This window comes from Babylonia areolata, chromosome 2 (genome assembly GCF_041734735.1).
Source record: "Babylonia areolata isolate BAREFJ2019XMU chromosome 2, ASM4173473v1, whole genome shotgun sequence".
NCBI classification, from domain to species: domain Eukaryota; kingdom Metazoa; phylum Mollusca; class Gastropoda; order Neogastropoda; family Buccinidae; genus Babylonia; species Babylonia areolata.
Window position 1 is genome coordinate 67136952 of NC_134877.1, and position 20040 is coordinate 67156991.

At 44.7% G+C, this 20040-nt stretch overlaps 1 protein-coding gene across 1 annotated transcript in view; it reads left to right on the top strand.

Annotated features, from left to right (window-relative positions):
• The window catches only part of LOC143276537 (cyclic nucleotide-binding domain-containing protein 2-like), a 26656-nt gene extending 7293 nt beyond the window's left edge, over positions 1-19363 (top strand). Inside the window, exons 3-11 of the mRNA XM_076581096.1 lie at positions 248-407; positions 2943-3091; positions 4588-4666; positions 5480-5545; positions 9894-10062; positions 13279-13367; positions 14131-14289; positions 16783-16943; positions 17239-19363. Coding sequence (XP_076437211.1) covers positions 248-407; positions 2943-3091; positions 4588-4666; positions 5480-5545; positions 9894-10062; positions 13279-13367; positions 14131-14289; positions 16783-16943; positions 17239-18058 — 1852 coding nt within the window. The 3' untranslated portion in view covers positions 18059-19363. The remainder of the gene's footprint in view (positions 1-247; positions 408-2942; positions 3092-4587; positions 4667-5479; positions 5546-9893; positions 10063-13278; positions 13368-14130; positions 14290-16782; positions 16944-17238) is intronic.
• Positions 19364-20040: the final 677 nt, after the last annotated feature.

Sequence of the window (20040 nt, forward strand, 5' to 3'; positions counted from 1 at the left end):
TACAGTTCAGTTTCTCAAGGAGGCATCACAGCGTTCGGACAGATCCATGTACGCTACACCACATCTGCTAAACAGATTCGCTTGCGTAACCCAACGCGCTTAGTCAGGTCTTGAGGGGGAAAATACAATACAATGCAATGCAATGCAATACAATACAATACAGTACAATACAATACAATGTAATACAATACAATACAATACAATACAGTACAATACAATACAATGCAACGTGTTATCTGTGTTGCAGTATAGAAGAAACCCGGATTGTGCTACGGCGGGGCCACATTGGTCACAACTTTTACTTCATCTACTCGGGGTCTGTGTTCGTCAACGTGCAAGACATCGACAGTGACGGGGAACCGTTCATCAAAACTGAGGCCATTCTGGCTCACGGGGATTCCTTTGGTGTGAGTATATAACCAACCGCTGTGTGTGTGTGTGCGTGCGTGCGTGCGTGCGTGAGCGCACGCGTCTGCATATATATGTGTGTGTGTGTGTGTGTGTGTGTGTGTGTGTGTGTGTCTGTGTGTCTGTGTGTGTGTGTGTGTCTTTGCGTCTGTGTGTGTGTCTGTGTGTGCGCGCACGCGCCCGTGAATATGATATACCTTAAACGTAATACTATCAACAACAACAAAAAAGAGAAAAAAAAGATAAGTGTTTGTGGATCAAGATTTTCCCCCCGTGTTTCATGATAAATAAAGGAATGAATGTATGAATGAATGAATGAATTGACTGATCAATGGGTCAGTGAATGAACGAGTTCATGAATAAATGAATGAATTAGTGAGTCTCTTGGTTACAGATACATAGATCCTTAACAACATGCATGAGCAAAAACTTAGGCGCAAAGGACATCGCATTAAATATGAAACATAAAAATAAGTAATCATACATTCATTCACTCATTTTCTCATTCATTGAATCATTCATTTATTCGTTCAATCACCTATTCGTGGATTTATTGATTGACTCATTCATTCATTCATTCGTTCATTCATTCTTTCTTTTATTTATTCCTCCCTTTCTTCCTTCCTACCTTCAGTCTTTCATTGATTCGTTCACCATTCCTGCATTTACTCATTCGCTCATTCATTAATTCATTCACTATTCCTTTCTTCCCTCTGTCATTTATTTAGTCATCCATTCTTTCATTCATACATTCCTTCCTTCCCTCTGTCATTTATTTACTCATCCATTCCTCCATACATACCTTCCTTCCTTGCCTCTGTCATTCATTTATTCATCCATTCCTTAATTCTTTCATTCATACATTCCTTCCCTCTGTCATTCATTTACTCATCTATTCCTCCATACTTTCCTTCCTTCCCTCTGTCATTCATTTACTCATCCATTCCTCCATACATTCCTTCCTTCCTTCTGTCATTCATTTATTCATCCATTCCTTCATTCCTTCCTTCCCTCAGTCATTCATTTATTCATCAATTCCTTCATTCCTTCCTCCCCTCTGTCATTCATTTATTCATCCATTCCTTCCTTCCCTCAGTCATTCATTTATTCGTCCATTCCTTCATTCCTTCCTTCCCTCAGTCATTTACTCATCCATTCCTTCATTCCTTCCTTCCCTCAGTCATTTACTCATCCATTCCTTCATTCCTTCCTTCCCTCAGTCATTCATTTATTCGTCCATTCCTTCATTCCTTCCTTCCCTCAGTCATTTACTCATCCATTCCTTCATTCCTTCCTTCCCTCAGTCATTCGTTTATTCATCAATTCATTCATTCATTCCTCCCCTCTGCCATTTATTTACTCATCCATTCCTTCATTCCTTCCTCCCCTCTGTCATTCATTTATTCGCCCATTCCTTCATTCCTTCCTCCCCTCTGTCATTTACTCATCCATTCCTTCATTCCTTCCTCCCCTCTGTCATTTACTCATCCATTCCTTCATTCCTTCCTCCCCTCTGTCATTTACTCATCCATTCCTTCATTCCTTCCTCCCCTCTGTCATTCATTTATTCGCCCATTCCTTCATTCCTTCCTCCCCTCTGTCATTCATTTATTCGCCCATTCCTTCATTCCTTCCTCCCCTCTGTCATTCATTTATTCGCCCATTCCTTCATTCCTTCCTCCCCTCTGTCATTCATTTATTCGCCCATTCCTTCATTCCTTCCTCCCCTCTGTCATTTACTCATCCATTCCTTCATTCCTTCCTTCCCTCTGTCATTCATTTACTCATCCATTCCTTCATTCCTTCCTCCCCTCTGTCATTTACTCATCCATTCCTTCATTCCTTCCTTCCCTCTGTCATTCATTTACTCATCCATTCCTTCATTCCTTCCTCCCCTCTGTCATTTACTCATCCATTCCTTCATTCCTTCCTTCCCTCAGTCATTCATTTATTCGTCCATTCCTTCATTCCTTCCTTCCCTCAGTCATTTACTCATCCATTCCTTCATTCCTTCCTTCCCTCAGTCATTCATTTATTCGTCCATTCCTTCATTCCTTCCTTCCCTCTGTCTTTCATTTATTCGTCCATTCCTTCATTCCTTCCTTCCCTCAGTCATTTACTCATCCATTCCTTCATTCCTTCCTTCCCTCATTCATTTATTCGCCCATTCCTTCATTCCTTCCTCCCCTCTGTCATTCATTTATTCGCCCATTCCTTCATTCCTTCCTCCCCTCTGTCATTCATTTATTCGTCCATTCCTTCATTCCTTCCTCCCCTCTGTCATTCATTTATTCGTCCATTCCTTCATTCCTTCCTCCCCTCTGTCATTCATTTATTCGCCCATTCCTTCATTCCCTCAGTCATTTACTCATCCATTCCTTCATTCCTTCCTTCCCTCTGTCATTCATTTATTCGTCCATTCCTTCCTTCCCTCTGTCATTCATTTTACTCACCAGTTCTTTCCTTCCTTCCATCGTTCCTTTGTTCCTTCCTTCCTCCCTTCCTTCACTCCTTCCTTCCTTCCCTTTACCCAGGAGCTGGCCCTGCTGAAGGACATCAGACGGACGGCCACGGTGTCTGTGCGGGAGACGTGTGAACTGCTGGTGGTGGAGAAGGATGTCTTCAGCCAGGTCTGCCCCATGATCTTCGAGAAGGAGCTGCAGGAAAAGAAATCCTTCATCAGGTCAGTGTGCTGTGGGGACACGACGTTGCGGACACCCTCTGGTTCACTCTTGTGTGTGTGTGTGTGTGTGTGTGTGTGTGTGTGTGTGTGTGTGTGTGTGTGTGTGTGTGTGTGTGTGTTTCTTTCTTTCTTTCTTCCAAACCTCGCATTTATTCAATTGTGTGTGTGTGTGTGTGTGTGTGTGTGTGTGTGTGTGTGTGTGTGTGTGTGTGTGTGTGTGTGTGTGTGTGTGTCTTTCTTTCTTTCTTTCTTCCAAACCTCGCATTTATTCAATTGTGTGTGTGTGTGTGTGTGTGTGTGTGTGTGTGTGTGTGTGTGTGTGTGTGTCTTTCTTTCTTTCTTTCTTCCAAACCTCGCATTTATTCAAGTGTGTGTGTGTGTGTGTGTGTGTGTGTGTGTGTGTGTGTGTGTGTTTCTTTCTTTCTTCCAAACCTTGCATTTATTCAAGTGTGTGTGTGTGTGTGTGTGTGTGTGTGTGTGTGTGTGTGTGTGTGTCTTTCTTTCTTTCTTCCAAACCTCGCATTTATTCAATTGTGTGTGTGTGGGGGGGGGGGGAGGGGGGGGGGGGTTCCACAGCGGAGGGTTTAGCTGTGTGTGTGGAGGGGGAGGTGTGTGTGTGTGTGGGGGGGGGAGGGGTGAGAGGGGATAGTGGAGCTGGGCTGGAGTGTGCAGATGAGTGCTGAGCGAACATGCGTCCTTTGAGTCGGCTGTCCAAAAAATATGGCAACCGGTTGGATTTTTCAGTTGTAGGAGCAATGACTGTTCGTGTTGTTTTCCCTGCTAAGTGATGTGTAGTTAGGGTGTGTCTTCTCTCTCTCTCTCTCTCTCTCTCTCTCTCTCTCTCTCTCTCTCTCTCTCTCTCTCTCTCTCTGTCTCTCTCTCTCTCTCTGCCTCTCTCTATTTCTACTCTGTCTCTATCTGTCTGCTTTTCTTTCACTTTAAACAACGCTGAAGTTTACGATTACTCCTTCTGTATGCGGACAGACAAAAAACAACGACAACAAACAATAAAAAAAAAACCAAAAAACAACCAACCAACCAACCAACCAACAAACAACAACAACAACAACAAAAAACAAAAAACACGACCTCTCGCCGCGAATGTCGCTCACTAAGTCCACATGTGTAGACATAGTATGTGTGGGTTTTTTTTTCTATCTCTGTCTGTCTGCCTCTCTTTCATTTGTGGCGAAAACACACAAACGCGCAATTGCACACATATATTGAATATACTCGCACACAAAGGCACACACAGACCACATACGCAGACTCGTACATAGGCAAACAGACACACACACACACAGTGACACAAACACACACACACACTCACACACCGCTCTCTCTCTCTCTCTCTTAATAAATCGGCACGTTTTATTACTCAGTGTATGAACAAAGTGTGTCCATATGCATGTATACAGTTTGTGTGTGCGTGCGTGCGTGTGTGTGTGTGTGTGTGTGTGTGTGTGTGTGTGTGTGTGTGTGTGTGTGTGTTTCAGTCGCATGCCTTTGTTTACATCGAAGTTTTGGAATGCAGACGTCCTCAGCTCTTTATGTATGGAGGCTCAGATACAGGAGGTAGGTATGCTTCATTTCATCTTTATTGGAATTTACCACAAATAAAATGTTGAGTTAACCATCCATCTGGTGTACTTATGATATGTGAGAATCTTTAGACAAAGGTGAAAAACAAAGACAGAAATGCAGAGTATAGGTGACAGTGAATGAATCTTCGAGTACCTAAACGCTCAAGGGGGAAAGATACACAGGCAGGGATGCAGACAGACAGACAGACAGACAGACGGACAACTATTTTATTTTGCCAAACTCTAGGATCAAAAGTGTGGTGCAATAGTTTTTCGTTTATCCTTTCCTGTCAAGAACATATTATGTTATAGATCAGACAAGCCTGTGTTCGTCGTTTGTCGTCAGTTGAGAGAGAGAGAGAGAGAGAGAGAGAGAGAGAGAGAGAGAGAGAGAGAGAGAGAGAGAGAGTATGTGTGCGTAGGTAGGCTGTGTGTGTGTGTGTGTGTGTGTGTGTGTGTGTGTGTGTGTGAGTACGCGCGTGTGTGCGTATGTGTGCGTGTGTGTTTTGTGTTCATGATATGCGCGCCCGTGCATTATGTAAGATGAGTGGTGCTGTGAGTGGTGCTGTACAGTGTGTAAGATGAGTGGTGCTGTGCAGTATGTAAGATGAGTGGTGCTGTGCAGTATGTAAGATGAGTGGTGCTGTGCAGTATGTAAGATGAGTGGTGCTGTGAGTGGTGCTGTGCAGTATGTAAGATGAGTGGTGCTGTGCAGTATGTAAGATGAGTGGTGCTGTGCAGTATGTAAGATGAGTGGTGCTGTGAGTGGTGCTGTACAGTATGTAAGATGAGTGGTGCTGTGCAGTACAAGATCAACAAGATCGTGGTGGAGAACAGTACGACAGAGGAGTGGTTGTACATCTGCATGGAGGTCAGTGTGAGACTGACGACTGACGCCCACCTCTCTATCTTTCTCTTGCTGTCTCTCCCCCCCCCAAACCCCCCTCCACACACCACCCCTCTCTCTCTTATCACTCTATCTGTCTTTGGGCTGGAGACGTCATCTGACACCACATCTACCCCCCCACCCCCACCCCCACCCACGCACAGCTCCCCTATTCCCCGACAGCTGACCACCACTTCTCTCTCTCTCTCCAACTCTCTCTGTCTTTGGGCTGTCACTCTCTCTGTCTTTGGGCTGGAGACGTCATCTGCCTCCACATCTACCCAGCCCGTCACCACCAACCCTCCCCCCCCCACGCCCCTCCGCACAACTCCCCTATTCCCTGACAAGTGACAACCACCTCTCTCTCTCTCTCCAACTCTCTCCCCCTCTCTCTCTCTTTTGTCACTCTCTCTGTCTTTGGGCAGGAGACGGCATCTGCCTCCACATCTACCTCCCCACCCACGTACAGCTCCCTATTTCCCTGACAGCTGACAGCCACTTCTCTCTCTCTCCAACTCTCTCCCTCCCCTCTCTCTCTTTTGTCACTCTCTCTGTCTTTGGGCTGAAGACTTCATCTGCCTCCACACCTCACCCCGTCCACCACACAACCCACCCTCTAATTCACACATGCTCTGTGTCTCTCTCTGTCTCTGTCTCTGCTTCTGTCTCTCTCTGTGTCTCTGCCCCCCCCCCCCCACCTCTCTCTCTGTCTCTTGTCACACTCTCTGTCTTTGGGCTGGATACTATATCTACCCCCACACCTTAACCCCTCCACCACACAACTGCCCCTGCCCTCCCCCCCCCCCCAACTCCACCCCTTTCTCTCCATCTCTCTTGTCTGTCTGTCTGTCTGCCTGTTTGTCTGTCTGTCTGTCTGTCAGTCTGTTTCTTCACCGGATTCTTGAAACTGTTACTTGCAATAAACCTTTGGGGTAGGCATGCATGAGACAAACCATTGATGGATAATGTATTGGAATATATAGTATTCACATGACATTATATATATAAAAAAAAAAAAGTCCACCGTGTAAGAGAATCGCACACACGCGCGCGCGCACACACGCACACACACACACACATGCATATATATGTACACATGCGCGCACAGCGAACATGCGATGCACACACACACACACACACACACACACACACACACACACACACACACAGAGGGAGAGGGAGGAACCGATGGAAGATGGTGGACACGCGATGGAAGGACAGAAACATAGGGACAGAAACATACAAAGAGCCAGAGACAGAAAGAGCCAGAGACAGAAAGAGCCAGAGACAGAAAGAGCCAGACAGAGAGAGCCAGAGACAGAAAGAGCCAGAGACAGAGACAGAAAGAGCCAGAGACAGAAAGAGACAGAGACAGAAAGAGCCAGACAGAAAGAGCCAGAGACAGAGACAGAAAGAGCCAGAGACAGAAAGAGCCAGAGACAGAGACAGAAAGAGCCAGAGCCAGAGACAGAAAGAGCCAGAGCCAGAGACAGAAAGAGCCAGAGACAGAAAGAGCCAGAGACAGAAAGAGCCAGAGACAGAGACAGAAAGAGCCAGAGACAGAAAGAGCCAGAGACAGAGACAGAAAGAGCCAGAGACAGAGACAGAAAGAGCCAGACAGAAAGAGCCAGAGACAGAGACAGAGAGAGCCAGAGACAGAAAGAGCCAGAGACAGAGACAGAAAGAGCCAGAGCCAGAGACAGAAAGAGACAGAGACAGAAAGAGCCAGACAGAAAGAGCCAGAGACAGAAAGAGCCAGAGACAGAAAGAGCCAGAGACAGAAAGAGCCAGAGACAGAAAGAGCCAGAGACAGAAAGAGCCAGAGACAGAGACAGAGACAGAAAGAGCCAGAGACAGAGACAGAAAGAGCCAGACAGAAAGAGCCAGAGACAGAGACAGAGAGAGCCAGAGACAGAAGGAGCCAGAGACAGAGACAGAAAGAGCCAGAGCCAGAGACAGAAAGAGCCAGAGACAGAGACAGAGAGAGCCAGAGACAGAAAGAGTCAGAGACAGAAAGAGCCAGAGCCAGAGACAGAGACAGAAAGAGCCAGAGACAGAGACAGAAAGAGCCAGAGACAGAAAGAGCCAGAGACAGAAAGAGCCAGAGACAGAAAGAGCCAGAGACAGAGACAGAAAGAGCCAGAGACAGAAAGAGCCAGACAGAAAGAGCCAGAGACAGAGACAGAAAGAGACAGAGACAGAAAGAGCCAGAGACAGAGACAGAAAGAGCCAGAGACAGAAAGAGCCAGAGACAGAAAGAGCCAGAGACAGAAAGAGCCAGAGATAGAGACAGAAAGAGCCTGACAGAAGAGCCAGACAGAAAGAGGCCAGACAGAAAGGAGCCAGACAGAAGGCAGACAGAAAGAGCCAGAGAGACAAGAAGAGCAAGCCAGGGAGAAGGCCAGAGAACGAGAAGAAGAGCCAGAGACAGAAAGAGCCAGAGCCAGAGACAGAAAGAGCCAGAGCAGAGGAGAAGCCAGAGACAGAAAGAGCCAGACCAGAAAGGGCCAAGCCAGAAAGAGCCAGAGACAGAAAGAGCCAGAGGACAGAAAGAAGCCAGAGACCAGAAAGAGCCAGAGACAGAACGAGGCCAGACAGAATGAGCCAGAGACAGAAAGAGCCAGGACAGAAAGAGCCAGAGACAGAAAGAGCCAGAGATAGAGACAGAAACAGCCGACAGAGAGAGCCAGACCGACAGAAAGAGCCAGGACCGGAAAGGAGCCTAGAGACAGAGACAGAAAGAGCCAGAGGACAGAAAGAGCAGAGAATAGAGACAGAAGAACAGCCAGACAGAGAGAGCCAGAGACAGAAAGAGCCAGACAGAAAGAGCCGAGAGACAGAGACAGAAAGAGCCAGAGACCAGAAAGAGAGCCAGAGATAGAGACAGACACAGCCAGAGAGAGACAGAGACAGAAAGAGCCGAGACAGAAAGAGCCAGAGACCTGAGTACAGAAAGAAGAGCAGAGACCAGAGGACAGAAAAAAGGGGAGCCAGACAGTAAAGAGCCCGGAGACAGAGACAGAAGAGCCAAGAGACAGAGACAGAAAGAGCCAGACAGAAAGAGCCAGACAGAAAGAGCCAGAGACAGAGACAGAAAGAGCCAGACAGAAAGAGCCAGAGACAGAAAGAGCCAGACAGAAAGAGCCAGAGACAGAAAGAGCTAGAGACAGAAAGAGCCAGAGACAGAAAGATAGAAGCATTATTTACCATCCAGATTATGCGCCATAGAGCACGAAGAAGAGTGAATAAATTAGAAACAAAAAAAAACACCAACCCCCTACCCCCACGCCCCCAAACATTTGGATGAGAAGAAAAACTGACTGGTCTCATATGCAACATGTATTAAGCGCACGTAAAAGAACCCACGGCAATGAAAGTGTTCCTGGTAAAATTCCGTGGACAAAAATCCACTCTGATAGTAAAAAATGATACACTTGCAGAAGGAGAAAAAAAAATATATATATATGGGTAGCACTGCATTGTGGCGACGCCACTGTCCCCCCGGGGAGAGCAGCCCGAATTTCATTGTGGAAAAAAACCCAACAAAATCTGAGGTGACAAAATAATGAATGCAGTGCAATGTGGAGTGATGGCCTAGAGGTAACGCGTCCGCCCAGGAAGCGAGAGAATCTGAGCGTGCTGGTTCGAATCACGGCTCAGCCGCCGATATTTTCTCCCCCTCTACTAGACCTTGAGTGGTGGTCTGGACGTTTAGTCATTCGGATGAGACGATAAACCGAGGACCCGTGTGCAGCATGAACTTAGCGCACGTAAAAGAACCCACGGCAACAAAAGGGTTGTTTCTGGCGAAATTCTGTAGAAAAATCCACCTCGTTAGGAAAAACAAATAAAACTGTATGCAGGAAAAAAAATTGAAAAAGAAGAAAAAAAAAGAGTGGCGTTGGTGTGTAGCGACGCACTCTCCCTGGGGAGAGCAGCCCGAATTTCACACAGAGAAATCTGTTGTGATAAAAAGAGAAATACAAATACAACTACAATGCAACACAGTATCAGTATCAGTAGCTCAAGGAGGCGTCACTGTGTTCGGTCAAATCCATATAAGCTACACCACATCTGCAAAGCAAATGCCTGACCAGCAGCGTAACCCAACGCGCTTAGTCCGGCCTTGAGAAAACAAACAACAACAACAACAACAAAATTAAAATAACAGAAATAAAATTTTAATATTATTATTAGTAGTAGTATTTTTATGTATTTATCTATTAATACAGCACAACACAGCACAACGTAAACAACACGAAAAACGTGTACCACTTCCCTTTGGTAACTATGCTGTTGTTGTTGTTGTTGTTTCCCATTCCACCCCCGGCAGGGCCAGTGTCAGGTGATCCGATGCCTGTCGGAGGAAGGGGAGGAGGAGGAGGAGGAGGAGGGGGAGGAGGAGAAGAAGAAGAAGAAGGACAAGAGAAAGCGTGGGAGGAAACAGTCGGTCATTTTGTCCGAGGAGATCATTGAACTGCTGGCGGCCGCCTCTGCGGCTGGTAGGTCCTCCATGCCCGTGTTTGTTTGAATTCATTGATGACTGTATCGTCGTTGTCCAGTTTTGTCCGTGTCTCGTTTTACCGGTGTTCCTCCGTCCGTGTGTGTGTGTGTGTGTGTGTGTGTGTGTGTTCGTGTAAACGTGTGAGTGTATATGTGTATGTGTGTGTGTTTTGTATGTGCTGATTTTCTCTATAGGGTTTTTCTGTTCCACATACTCTGGTAGTCTTTCCAATGCATTTGTTTACAACCTGACGTTATTTCCGCCATGTTTACCAATGGTGACATTCACGATAGAAAAGATCGCTTTTTTTTTTTTTTTAATCATGAGCATTTCCGTTGAATTTGGCGTCCTGGACGTGATGGTTATGGTCACAGACGAGTGATGAAAAGTAATGTTACAACATCACTCCAGTGTTCTGGAAGCGCCATGACATGTGATGTATGTCATATCGCCATGGTGGGTGCACTGTAGGGTATGGGAGGCCTTCTAGGGACTCAGGAGTATTTCTGTGAGAAACAGTCAGTTGGCTGGTCGATCACAGTCCATAAATAAGAGGCAAAGCCTTCAAGACTCATTTGTGGTTTACGCTTTATCCAGTAAAGGAATCATGAGGATTATAAAAAAGATTTTAAAAAAAAATTTAAAAAGAAAAGAAAAAAAAAAGAAAAAGAAAAGAATTTTTTTTTTTTAAATCGTTGAAAAGTGCTCTGTATGAAATATTATATATAAAATAAGCTGGGGGGGGAGGGGGGGGGGGGGCATACAAGCGGGATCAAACAATGAGTGTTCAGTTCCGAAGCAAGCAGACTATAATCCCCACTGCTATGTCGCATATGACGTCATTTGATTAAACGATATTTATAGCAGTGTTGACGTTCTCTTCTTCATGGGATGAATAGATTTCATTGTAGCAGACGTAATAACACCGTTTAAATCATATTTTTGTGTGTGTGTTTTATTATATCTCGATTATTCTTTCATTTCGGCGGTAAAGGAGACGTGGCCATCACTTCAAGCACACCGCAACACCTGGTAGATCTCTAGATCTGCACAAACCAGTCTACAATGGGCTGAAAGAAACGATTGATTCAATGTTTCTTGCATGTTCATTCCAGTAAATTCAGTATCCACTTTAGGATATTTACATGCAGTAAACACGTCGATGGTATAGTTAGTATCAATGTATGTGTTCTGTCCAGAATTTTTATTTCTTTCCTTTTAACTGTGAACAAGAAAAACAAGGTCATGTCATCTTTGAACACAACCTACCTTCTAGTATGCCTAACCCAGTGGGAAGCGGGTTTTAGAATTTTCGGATTTCGAAACGAATCTCAACGAAATAAACCGTTAATGACACGGCTTAATTCGGGAGACTTACAACCTGTTATTGGTATGACTGAAGATTTTTTTCGTACAGTATTTCAGCCAGATTTTGTATTGCCAGACAAAGTATTTCCAGAGGAAATGGCAATGTTAAAGTTGACCATGGACACACAGACACGGACACACACACAGCCAACCAAACACCGGGGAAAAACATTGACTCACGTTGTTTATACAAGTGAGTCAAAACTGATTAATAATATTAGTCGTATGGACTTGAGAGTGGGCTTTTTTTATGGAGAATTAAAAAAAAAAAAAAAAAAAAATCTCCAGTGCTTTACTCATTTCCGAGTGTGTCTTCAGCCTGAGTTACTTCTTTTAAGGCTGTCGCGAGTTGCATCCTGTTGTCTCTTTTGCCTCTGTTCGGGAGCAGTTATGTCCGTTGAATTTTTTTTTCAAAAACATTTTTATTCAATTTTTACATTGTTAAACACTCACACAGAGAAACAAAAAGAAGTATTACTACCACTACTACTACTACTACTACTACTACTAATAGTAGTAATAATAATAGCACAGCCACAAGAACATGCTGGCAAAGATCAAATATAAGGTCGCCGGGCGCAGTCTAAGGAATCCGATAAATTGTAGGTTGTCAACCTCACAATAGATGACACATATGTGGCCATACTTTAAATTGCATAGTAAGATACAAAATATAGTAATACCAATATCAGAACTGTATGACACAATATATATTCCTATTTCAATTTGTATTAAAAAACAAGGATTTATATGGAGACCATTTGCTGATAAAGTCATTATAAAGAAAGTTTTTTCCTAGCTATATGTCAGTTGAATTCTTAATGGAGTGCCCTGTGTGTGCCTGCACCCATCGTGAACACAGCGCAGGCCTTCAAGGGTGGTGCAGGATTGTTCCAAGGGCGGGTGGAGACAGTGCTTCTCTGGGTGCTCCCCAACACCTACGGGTGTTTCTCTTTCTTCTTCTTCTTCATTGTTATACCCTGTGAGAGTGCGCCATCTCAGAATTACAGTTTGAGTGTGTGTGAGTAGTATATCATGACATAATATACCACTTGCATGTATATTATATTATATATCTGTCCGTGTATATCTGTCCGTGTGTCCATATTCTTCACTCTCAGCACTGTGAAGACTCATTGGGGCGCCGCACAGAACTGTTCATCAGATGAACGGTGCGTCCATGCCATCTCTTAATTGATCCATTCCTTCCTTCCATCTTTCCTTCCTTCCTTCCTTCTTCTTGATCATGATTATTACTATTGATACTTATCTTGCGTCTATCTTTGGTCACAGACCAAGCTCTGAGCACAACAGGCTGCCTTCCTAGGGTCAGTAGAGACGACAAACAGCTACCTCAAGGTGCTCATCATTCGTTTTCCTCTGTCATTCAATCAGACTTCAGTCACGCACACGCAGGCACATGTACCGCTATATATATATGTGTGTGTGTGTGTGTGTGTGTGTGTGTGTGTGTGTGTGTGTGTGTGTGGTCACACACTCTCTTCGTGTCCTGGGCTCCGCTCCTTGCAGAAAGCACTGAGGTAAATACCAAGACCGGTAAAAAAATAAATAAATAAATAAAATAAAAATAATAATAATAAAATAAAATAAAATAAAATAAAAATTTTAAAAAATCAACAACAGTAGGCTCTTCATGTCTTTAAAACTTGTATTCTTAAAAAGCAGCAAATTTTTCGCTGCGAAAACAACTTCTTCAGGCAAGGCCGGGTACAGAAGTGAAAGCTTTACAGGCTGGCTAAACAGCAACCAGCCCTGTTCATCCTCCGTCCTGCAGGAAAACGTACTGATCTCAGACTGATCTCTTTTTTCTCTCCCTCTGTTGCAGCGAAAGACGGACAGGAGAGGCCAGACGAAGAGACCAGCCAAGAGAAACTTCTCTCCTCGCTCGGGCTGGAGTATGTCAACACCGGAAAGGTATCGTGCACACGCGGCGGACATACACAGAGAATGACACAGACATAATTATAATTAATACGATATCAACTCTGGCAAAGCATTATAATCTCTCTCACAAACACACACACACACACACACACACACGCACGCACGCACGCATGCACGCAGATATACAAAAACACAGTGGCTTTTTCCACACATACACACAAAATAATACACACCCACCTGCAAATATACAAGCTCAGAAAAAGAGATAAAGACAGACAGGCAGACGGACAGACAGACAGACACACAGACAGACAGACACACAGACACACACACACACACACACACACACACACACACATGCACGTATATACATGTTCACCCAGATACATGTTCAGACAGAGAGATAAACACACACACACACACACACACACACACACACACACACATATGCGTAGACAGACAGAGAGAGGCAGGCAGAGATGTCAACATCCACGCTATTAAGTAAAAAAAAAAAGTGTTCTTCAGTGTTACGAAACTTGTGAAATGTGTTGTTTGGCGGTTGTTTTGTTGTTGTTTTTTCTTTTAAAAAAAAGACAAAACCTTGTTATGTATATTTCTATGTGGAGAAATATAATCTTCTGTGCAAGGGGGGGGGGGATACAAAAAACAACAACAACAAAAAATTATACACCAAAAAAGCAAAAACAACAACAGACAAACAACCCCCCCCCCCCCCCCCCCCCCCCCCCCCCCACACACACACACAAAATAGCCATTCACGCTGCGTTTCCAGAGAAGCGGACCCTTCCTGGAGGAAGTGGAGGCAGAAGGGCGCCGGAAATGGTTACAGGCTTCTTCCGGTCCCATGACCTTGACCTCCCTCATGGCCCGACAAGAGAAGTCAGGGCTGGTCTTCATCAAAGTGGGCAATCTGGAGGCTGAAGACATCTTCGTGAGTATCCACGAACTGGGTCTGTGAAAATGATGAGCCGGCGACCGAGATTGAGGGCAACTGAGCCAAAATGATGAGCAAAATAAAGACCATTAATTTTTAGCAAAAATAGAGAGAGCTAGGAAGGATGGTACATATGTTTGTGCGTATCTGCATGTGGTTGAGAGAGAGAGAGAGAGAGAGAGATATCGGATGCGTGTATGTATATGAGCGACTAACATAGACAGGCAGACAGGAGAGAGACATTCACATAATTATGGTATGACAGGAACTGCACTGGGTTTTTGACTCACTTGTGTAAACAAAGTGAGTCTATGTTTTAACCCGGTGTTCGGTTGTCTGTGTGTGTGTGTGTGTGTGTGTGTCTGTGTGTGTGTGTGTGTATGTGTGTCCATGGTAAACTTTAACATTGACATTTTCTCTGCAAGTACTTTGTCAGTTGACACCAAATTAGGCATAAAAATAGGAAAAATTCAGTTCTTTCCAGTCATATTGTTTAAAACAATATTGCACCTCTGGGATGGGGGAAAAAAAAGAAAAAGAAAAAAGAAAAAAAGAAGCCAGATTATATGCAAACTGCATTTACTGTTATATTTATATTTTTTGTATTCTCTAAACTTGGCACTTTGATCTGATATTCTGACACAACAACAAGAGCAGTCATTATTATCATTTTTTGTTGAAACAGGAACTTCTTTTGCTAAGCATGGAAGTTTTATTTATTTTGCAAACGTTTTGATGCAGATAGTAAGAAAGGGAAATTAATATGTAATTAATGCTAGGGGACTTAATTTGCTTTAAACTGATCTTTCTCATCGTAAACATTACATTTTGAAATTATACTCAATACATAAAAAGCTTGTGTGTTTTACTCTCAGTGTACAGGGCTTTCACTATGTTCATTCGCCCAAGTGGTCTTTTTCGGAAAATACTCAAATCAATATGACGAGCGGACTTTACAGATCTATTGGCTGAGCCCTGAAGGTCATGGGCAAAAATCAATTGCGTACACATATTTATACACATTCAAAGCCCGTGCTCATATTCTTCGCGGACGCGAACGACGCCATTTTGTTTCAAGTTGTTGACCTGCCCATTCAGTCCTATATTCAATGGACAATTCACGATAACATGTGATGGAAAGTTGGAGAGGAAGACCGTTAAATATTTATTCAGAGAAAGATTTGTGAACGCCTCATCACTTACTGGATTATGCCCCAAACTGCCATAAAAATATCCACAGAATCAGTGGGAATTCACAGTTAACAATTGTAAACCATGGGAGTTAATACCCTTGAATTGATCACGATGAAACGAAAAAATTTCCAGTCTTGACTTTTCTCAAAATGAAGTCCTTTTCACTTCTTACGACGTTTAGAAGTACTTGTACTTGGCTCTACATGTTATTAGTTTAACAAAATAATAAATTTTCATATCAACTTTAAAACTATAAAACTAGAATGAACATGAAAGAGAAATTGAATCGACCCTGTCCTACTACATTCCCGGCGGGTGTAACTAAACTATCTAGATCTAGATCTGGAGAAAACGGCTAAATGTTGCAGTGTGATTGCCGCGATAGCCACGTCTCCTTTACCGCGGACTTAAAAAAGAACTTTTTATTGCCCTTAAAGATTTTTTGAATGCCCAAGATACACCATAATAATATGATTTAAACAGCATTCTCACTGCGAATACCGCAATTGATTTATCGCCATTTAAAAGAATATGTTCAAATATTAAATTTTAGAACGTCAGTTAAGGAGCCATGATAGCGTAATGGGCAAGACAGTTTCTTCTCACCCGGACACGCGAGGTTCGAATCTGATTAGGACTTTTTTTTCTTTTTTTTAACCGGAAGCTTTATAATAACAAATACAGAACACATTTTAAAATTTTTTTTTTTTTTAAAGTGTATCACAAGTGAGTCTTGAAGGCTTTGCCTCTCTTGTTTTCTTCTTGTTTTTTCACGACATCGGGTCTCTGCTAAAAAAAGCCTTCCGCGCGGACACACAGCAAGAGTTGTGCGTGCGTGCTTAGTTTCGTGAGTGTGTATGAGTAGTTGACAGAGAATGAGAAAGAGACAGACAGACAAACAGGCCGAGACAGACAGTCAGCACATTCACGACATGCCAGAGACTAATTCACGGTGATTATAATATTATGACAAGGCACTCGACTGTGTGTGTGTTGTTTTTTGGATACTGGGTCTCTGCTGAAGAAGCGTTCCCGCCGCGGACACGCAGCGAGAATTGTGCGTGCGTAGTTACGCGCGCGCGCGTGAATGATTGACAGAGTGAGAGACAGATAGACAGACAGACAGACAGAGAGAATTAAGAGCCCATTCATAACATGCCAGAGACCAATTCACGGTTTATTGTGACTAGGCACTTCACAGTGTGCGTTAGAGAGAGAGAACCAATTCACAACACGCCACAGACATATTCTATATTATGACCAGGCACTTCACTGTGAGTGTTGTGTTGTTCTCAGGACATCGGGTCCCTGCTGAAGAAGCCAGCCCCGCGGACACACAGCGCTCTGCTGCTGGTCAGCTGCGGGGCCAGACTGCTGCGCCTCAAGAAGTCCCTCTTCCACAGGCTGGCTTCCCCGCAGGCCTTGGAGCATGCCAAGACCGTCATCAGCAGACACCCGTACGTCAGTGTGTGGGGGTGCGGGTGTGGGGTGTGCGTGAGGGTGAATGTAGGTGTGGGTGTGTTTGTGTGTGTGTTTGTGTGTGCGTGGGGAGGGGGGGGGGGGGTGGAGGTGGAGGGGGGGAGGATGTGTGTGTGTGTCTGTGTGTGTGTGTGTATGTGTTTGTTTGTTTGTGTGTGTGTGTGTGTATGTGTGCGTATGTGTGCGTACGTGTCCGTGCGTGTGTGTGTGTGTGTGTGTGTGTGTGTGCGTGTCCACACGAAGCAGCAAAACCCCACTGTCTGTGTGCTGAAGGTTCCCCACAGACACGGCTATCGTGGACTCCTACCGGAACAAGGTGACGTGGGACGCCTACAAGAGCCAGGTGGTGCACGGCGTGGTCAGGGCCAGAGACCTGCGCACCGCCCCCAAGTTCCGTGCCGACGACAGCAAAGACAGAGCCGAACCTCAACCACCACAACCACCGGGCCCGGACCGCAGCAAGAGTTCCACAAATCTAAAGTCTGCGGCAGAAGAAGCGAAAGGTTCCACCACACATAAACAAAAAGGTGGCGTCACGTTTGAAGAGGTTGACAAGAACAGTGCCGGTGTTGGTGATGATGGCGAAGAGGAAGACAACACACAGAGTTCAGCACAGGACCCCAGGGAGCCTGTCCAACAGTCCAACAGGGAGTGCGGTCTGGAGGCGATCGCAGAGGATGACGATGACATGCAGACTCAGGACGACGCGACAGACCCCCCTGGCTCCACACACAGGCAAGAGCAGCAGCAGCGACGCACCTTCCCCATCATGGAAGTGGACACGAACCCTGACCCAGGCACCCCCAGGCCCACCTCCTCCTCCTCTTCCGCCACAGCTCAGGACCTGCCGCCCATGCAGCCCCCGGTGCCGCTGTCGCTGCTCCGGGACGCGGGGCCTGCCCCCGAGGCCGTCATCATCCGCCGGAAGTCCTCCATCCACCCCAACTTCCGGCCGTCCGGGGTGTCTGTGGACACCACCTTCGTCACACGGCGCCATCGGTCACGTGACGAGTCATCGTCCAGGGCCCCTCCCACGACCCGGTTCAAAGTGGCCAGCGACTTAGATCCAGCCGCTGTGGCGGAGAAGGCATAGGAAAGGTTGGGGGGTGGAGTGGATGAGTTCAATGTGACAGGCAGTTCTTTGAGAATGAATTGAAGTGCCAACCCTCAAAAACGGAGTATGGTTGCCTACATGGCGGGGTATAAACGGTTATACATGTAAAAGCCCACTCCTGTATTTACAAGTGAAGGGAGGAGTTGCAGCCCACGAACGAAGAAGAAGAACTACCAACTGCTGTGTTATTTATTTACTTAATTATCTACAGAACTTCCATCTGTTACTTCCATAGTTTGAATATCTCCGAGGTTCTCAGAAAGCAGCTAATGAACTAGCAACTTAGCACTTTTGTTCAACGAATACGAAGCCTTGTGATTTGACTGTTGTGATATTTAATATTTTTTAAATTCATTGCTTTCACACTTCTTCATCGTTTCATTTTACATATTGCTGTTCATCTGTTGTGCCATTTGGAGAAGTTCTCATATTATTTTGGTCGCTTTTTTTTCTAAAAAAAAAAAAAATTATATCATTTGGTTGTGATCTCATTCTTGTTAATTTATAACGATTATGTGGAACATGTAGAAAGAATTTAGAATGTGTTTTGAATGACCTTCTACATGAAAATACAAATACTGAACGATGATCTTCAATGGGGTGATATCGTTTCTCCATATGTTTTATTTCATGGCAAAATCCTGATGGATGACGAACATGCTCATCACCAAATGGCTTTCACCTCACTACACAGCTTTCAGGACAGGATGTCAGTCACCATTTTGGACTTTTCCTGTAGGGATTGCATTGATGGAGTCTCCCGTCGGACCGACGGATGAGTAGGCAGGCAGGCTTATCTGTCGGTGTGTGTCCTCATATGGGAGAAGAGGCCGATTCTAGATGTGCAGCACTTCCCACAGGTGTTGCAAGGGATTGCATTATATGACCAGCACAATCACCGACACCGCTGAAAAGTACTCAAAAAGTGGTAACTGCACTAAGGTTCAGCAATCAAGGAGTTAAGAATTAACCCAAAACACAAAGTACACCAGTAGGTGAACAAATCACATGTTTTAAATCATGATACCACAATCAAAATTGCTGCCCATGCATTAATTTCCATGCAGTTTGGAGACCCTGCTCCGATCCATGACTCCTAAAGAGGTACTTCTGCTGTATTGCCTTCTTGTCAACTAAACTTTGACCATACCAACAGTATTTTTTTCGCTCTTTAGGCAACCATATTCTTATGAAGATGTTCCATACTGGGCAGTTACACATAGTCTACTAAATGCTGGCATGGATTTGAGGATTTGAAATGTGTATATTATGTTTTCTTGTGCCTACACATAAAGGATACTGAGTAATTGTATTGTACTGCTTCTTGCTACATTACATTTCTCTGTTTGAACTTCAGGCTGTTTGTCCTGCTTACTTGAGGGCAGATCATCGCCACAGTGAACTTCAGGCTGTTAACTTGAGGATAGAGCATCATCACAGTGAATTTCAGGCTGTTAACTTGAGGATAGAGCATCATCACAGTGAATTTCAGGCTGTTAACTTGAAGATAGAGCATCATCACAGTGAACTTCAGGCTGTTACCGTGAGGATAGAGCATCATCACAGTGAACTTCAGGCTGTTTACTTGAGGATAGAGCATCGTCACAGTGAACTTCAGGCTGTTAACTTGAAGATAGAGCATCGTCACAGTGAACTTCAGGCTGTTACCGTGAGGATAGAGCATCGCCACAGTGAACTTCAGGCTGTTTACTTGAAGATAGAGCATCGTCACAGTGAACTTCAGGCTGTTACCGTGAGGATAGAGCATCGCCACAGTGAACTTCAGGCTGTTAACTTGAAGATAGAGCATCGTCACAGTGAACTTCAGGCTGTTACCGTGAGGATAGAGCATCGTCACAGTGAACTTCAGGCTGTTAACTTGAAGATAGAGCATCGTCACAGTGAACTTCAGGCTGTTACCGTGAGGATAGAGCATCGTCACAGTGAACTTCAGGCTGTTA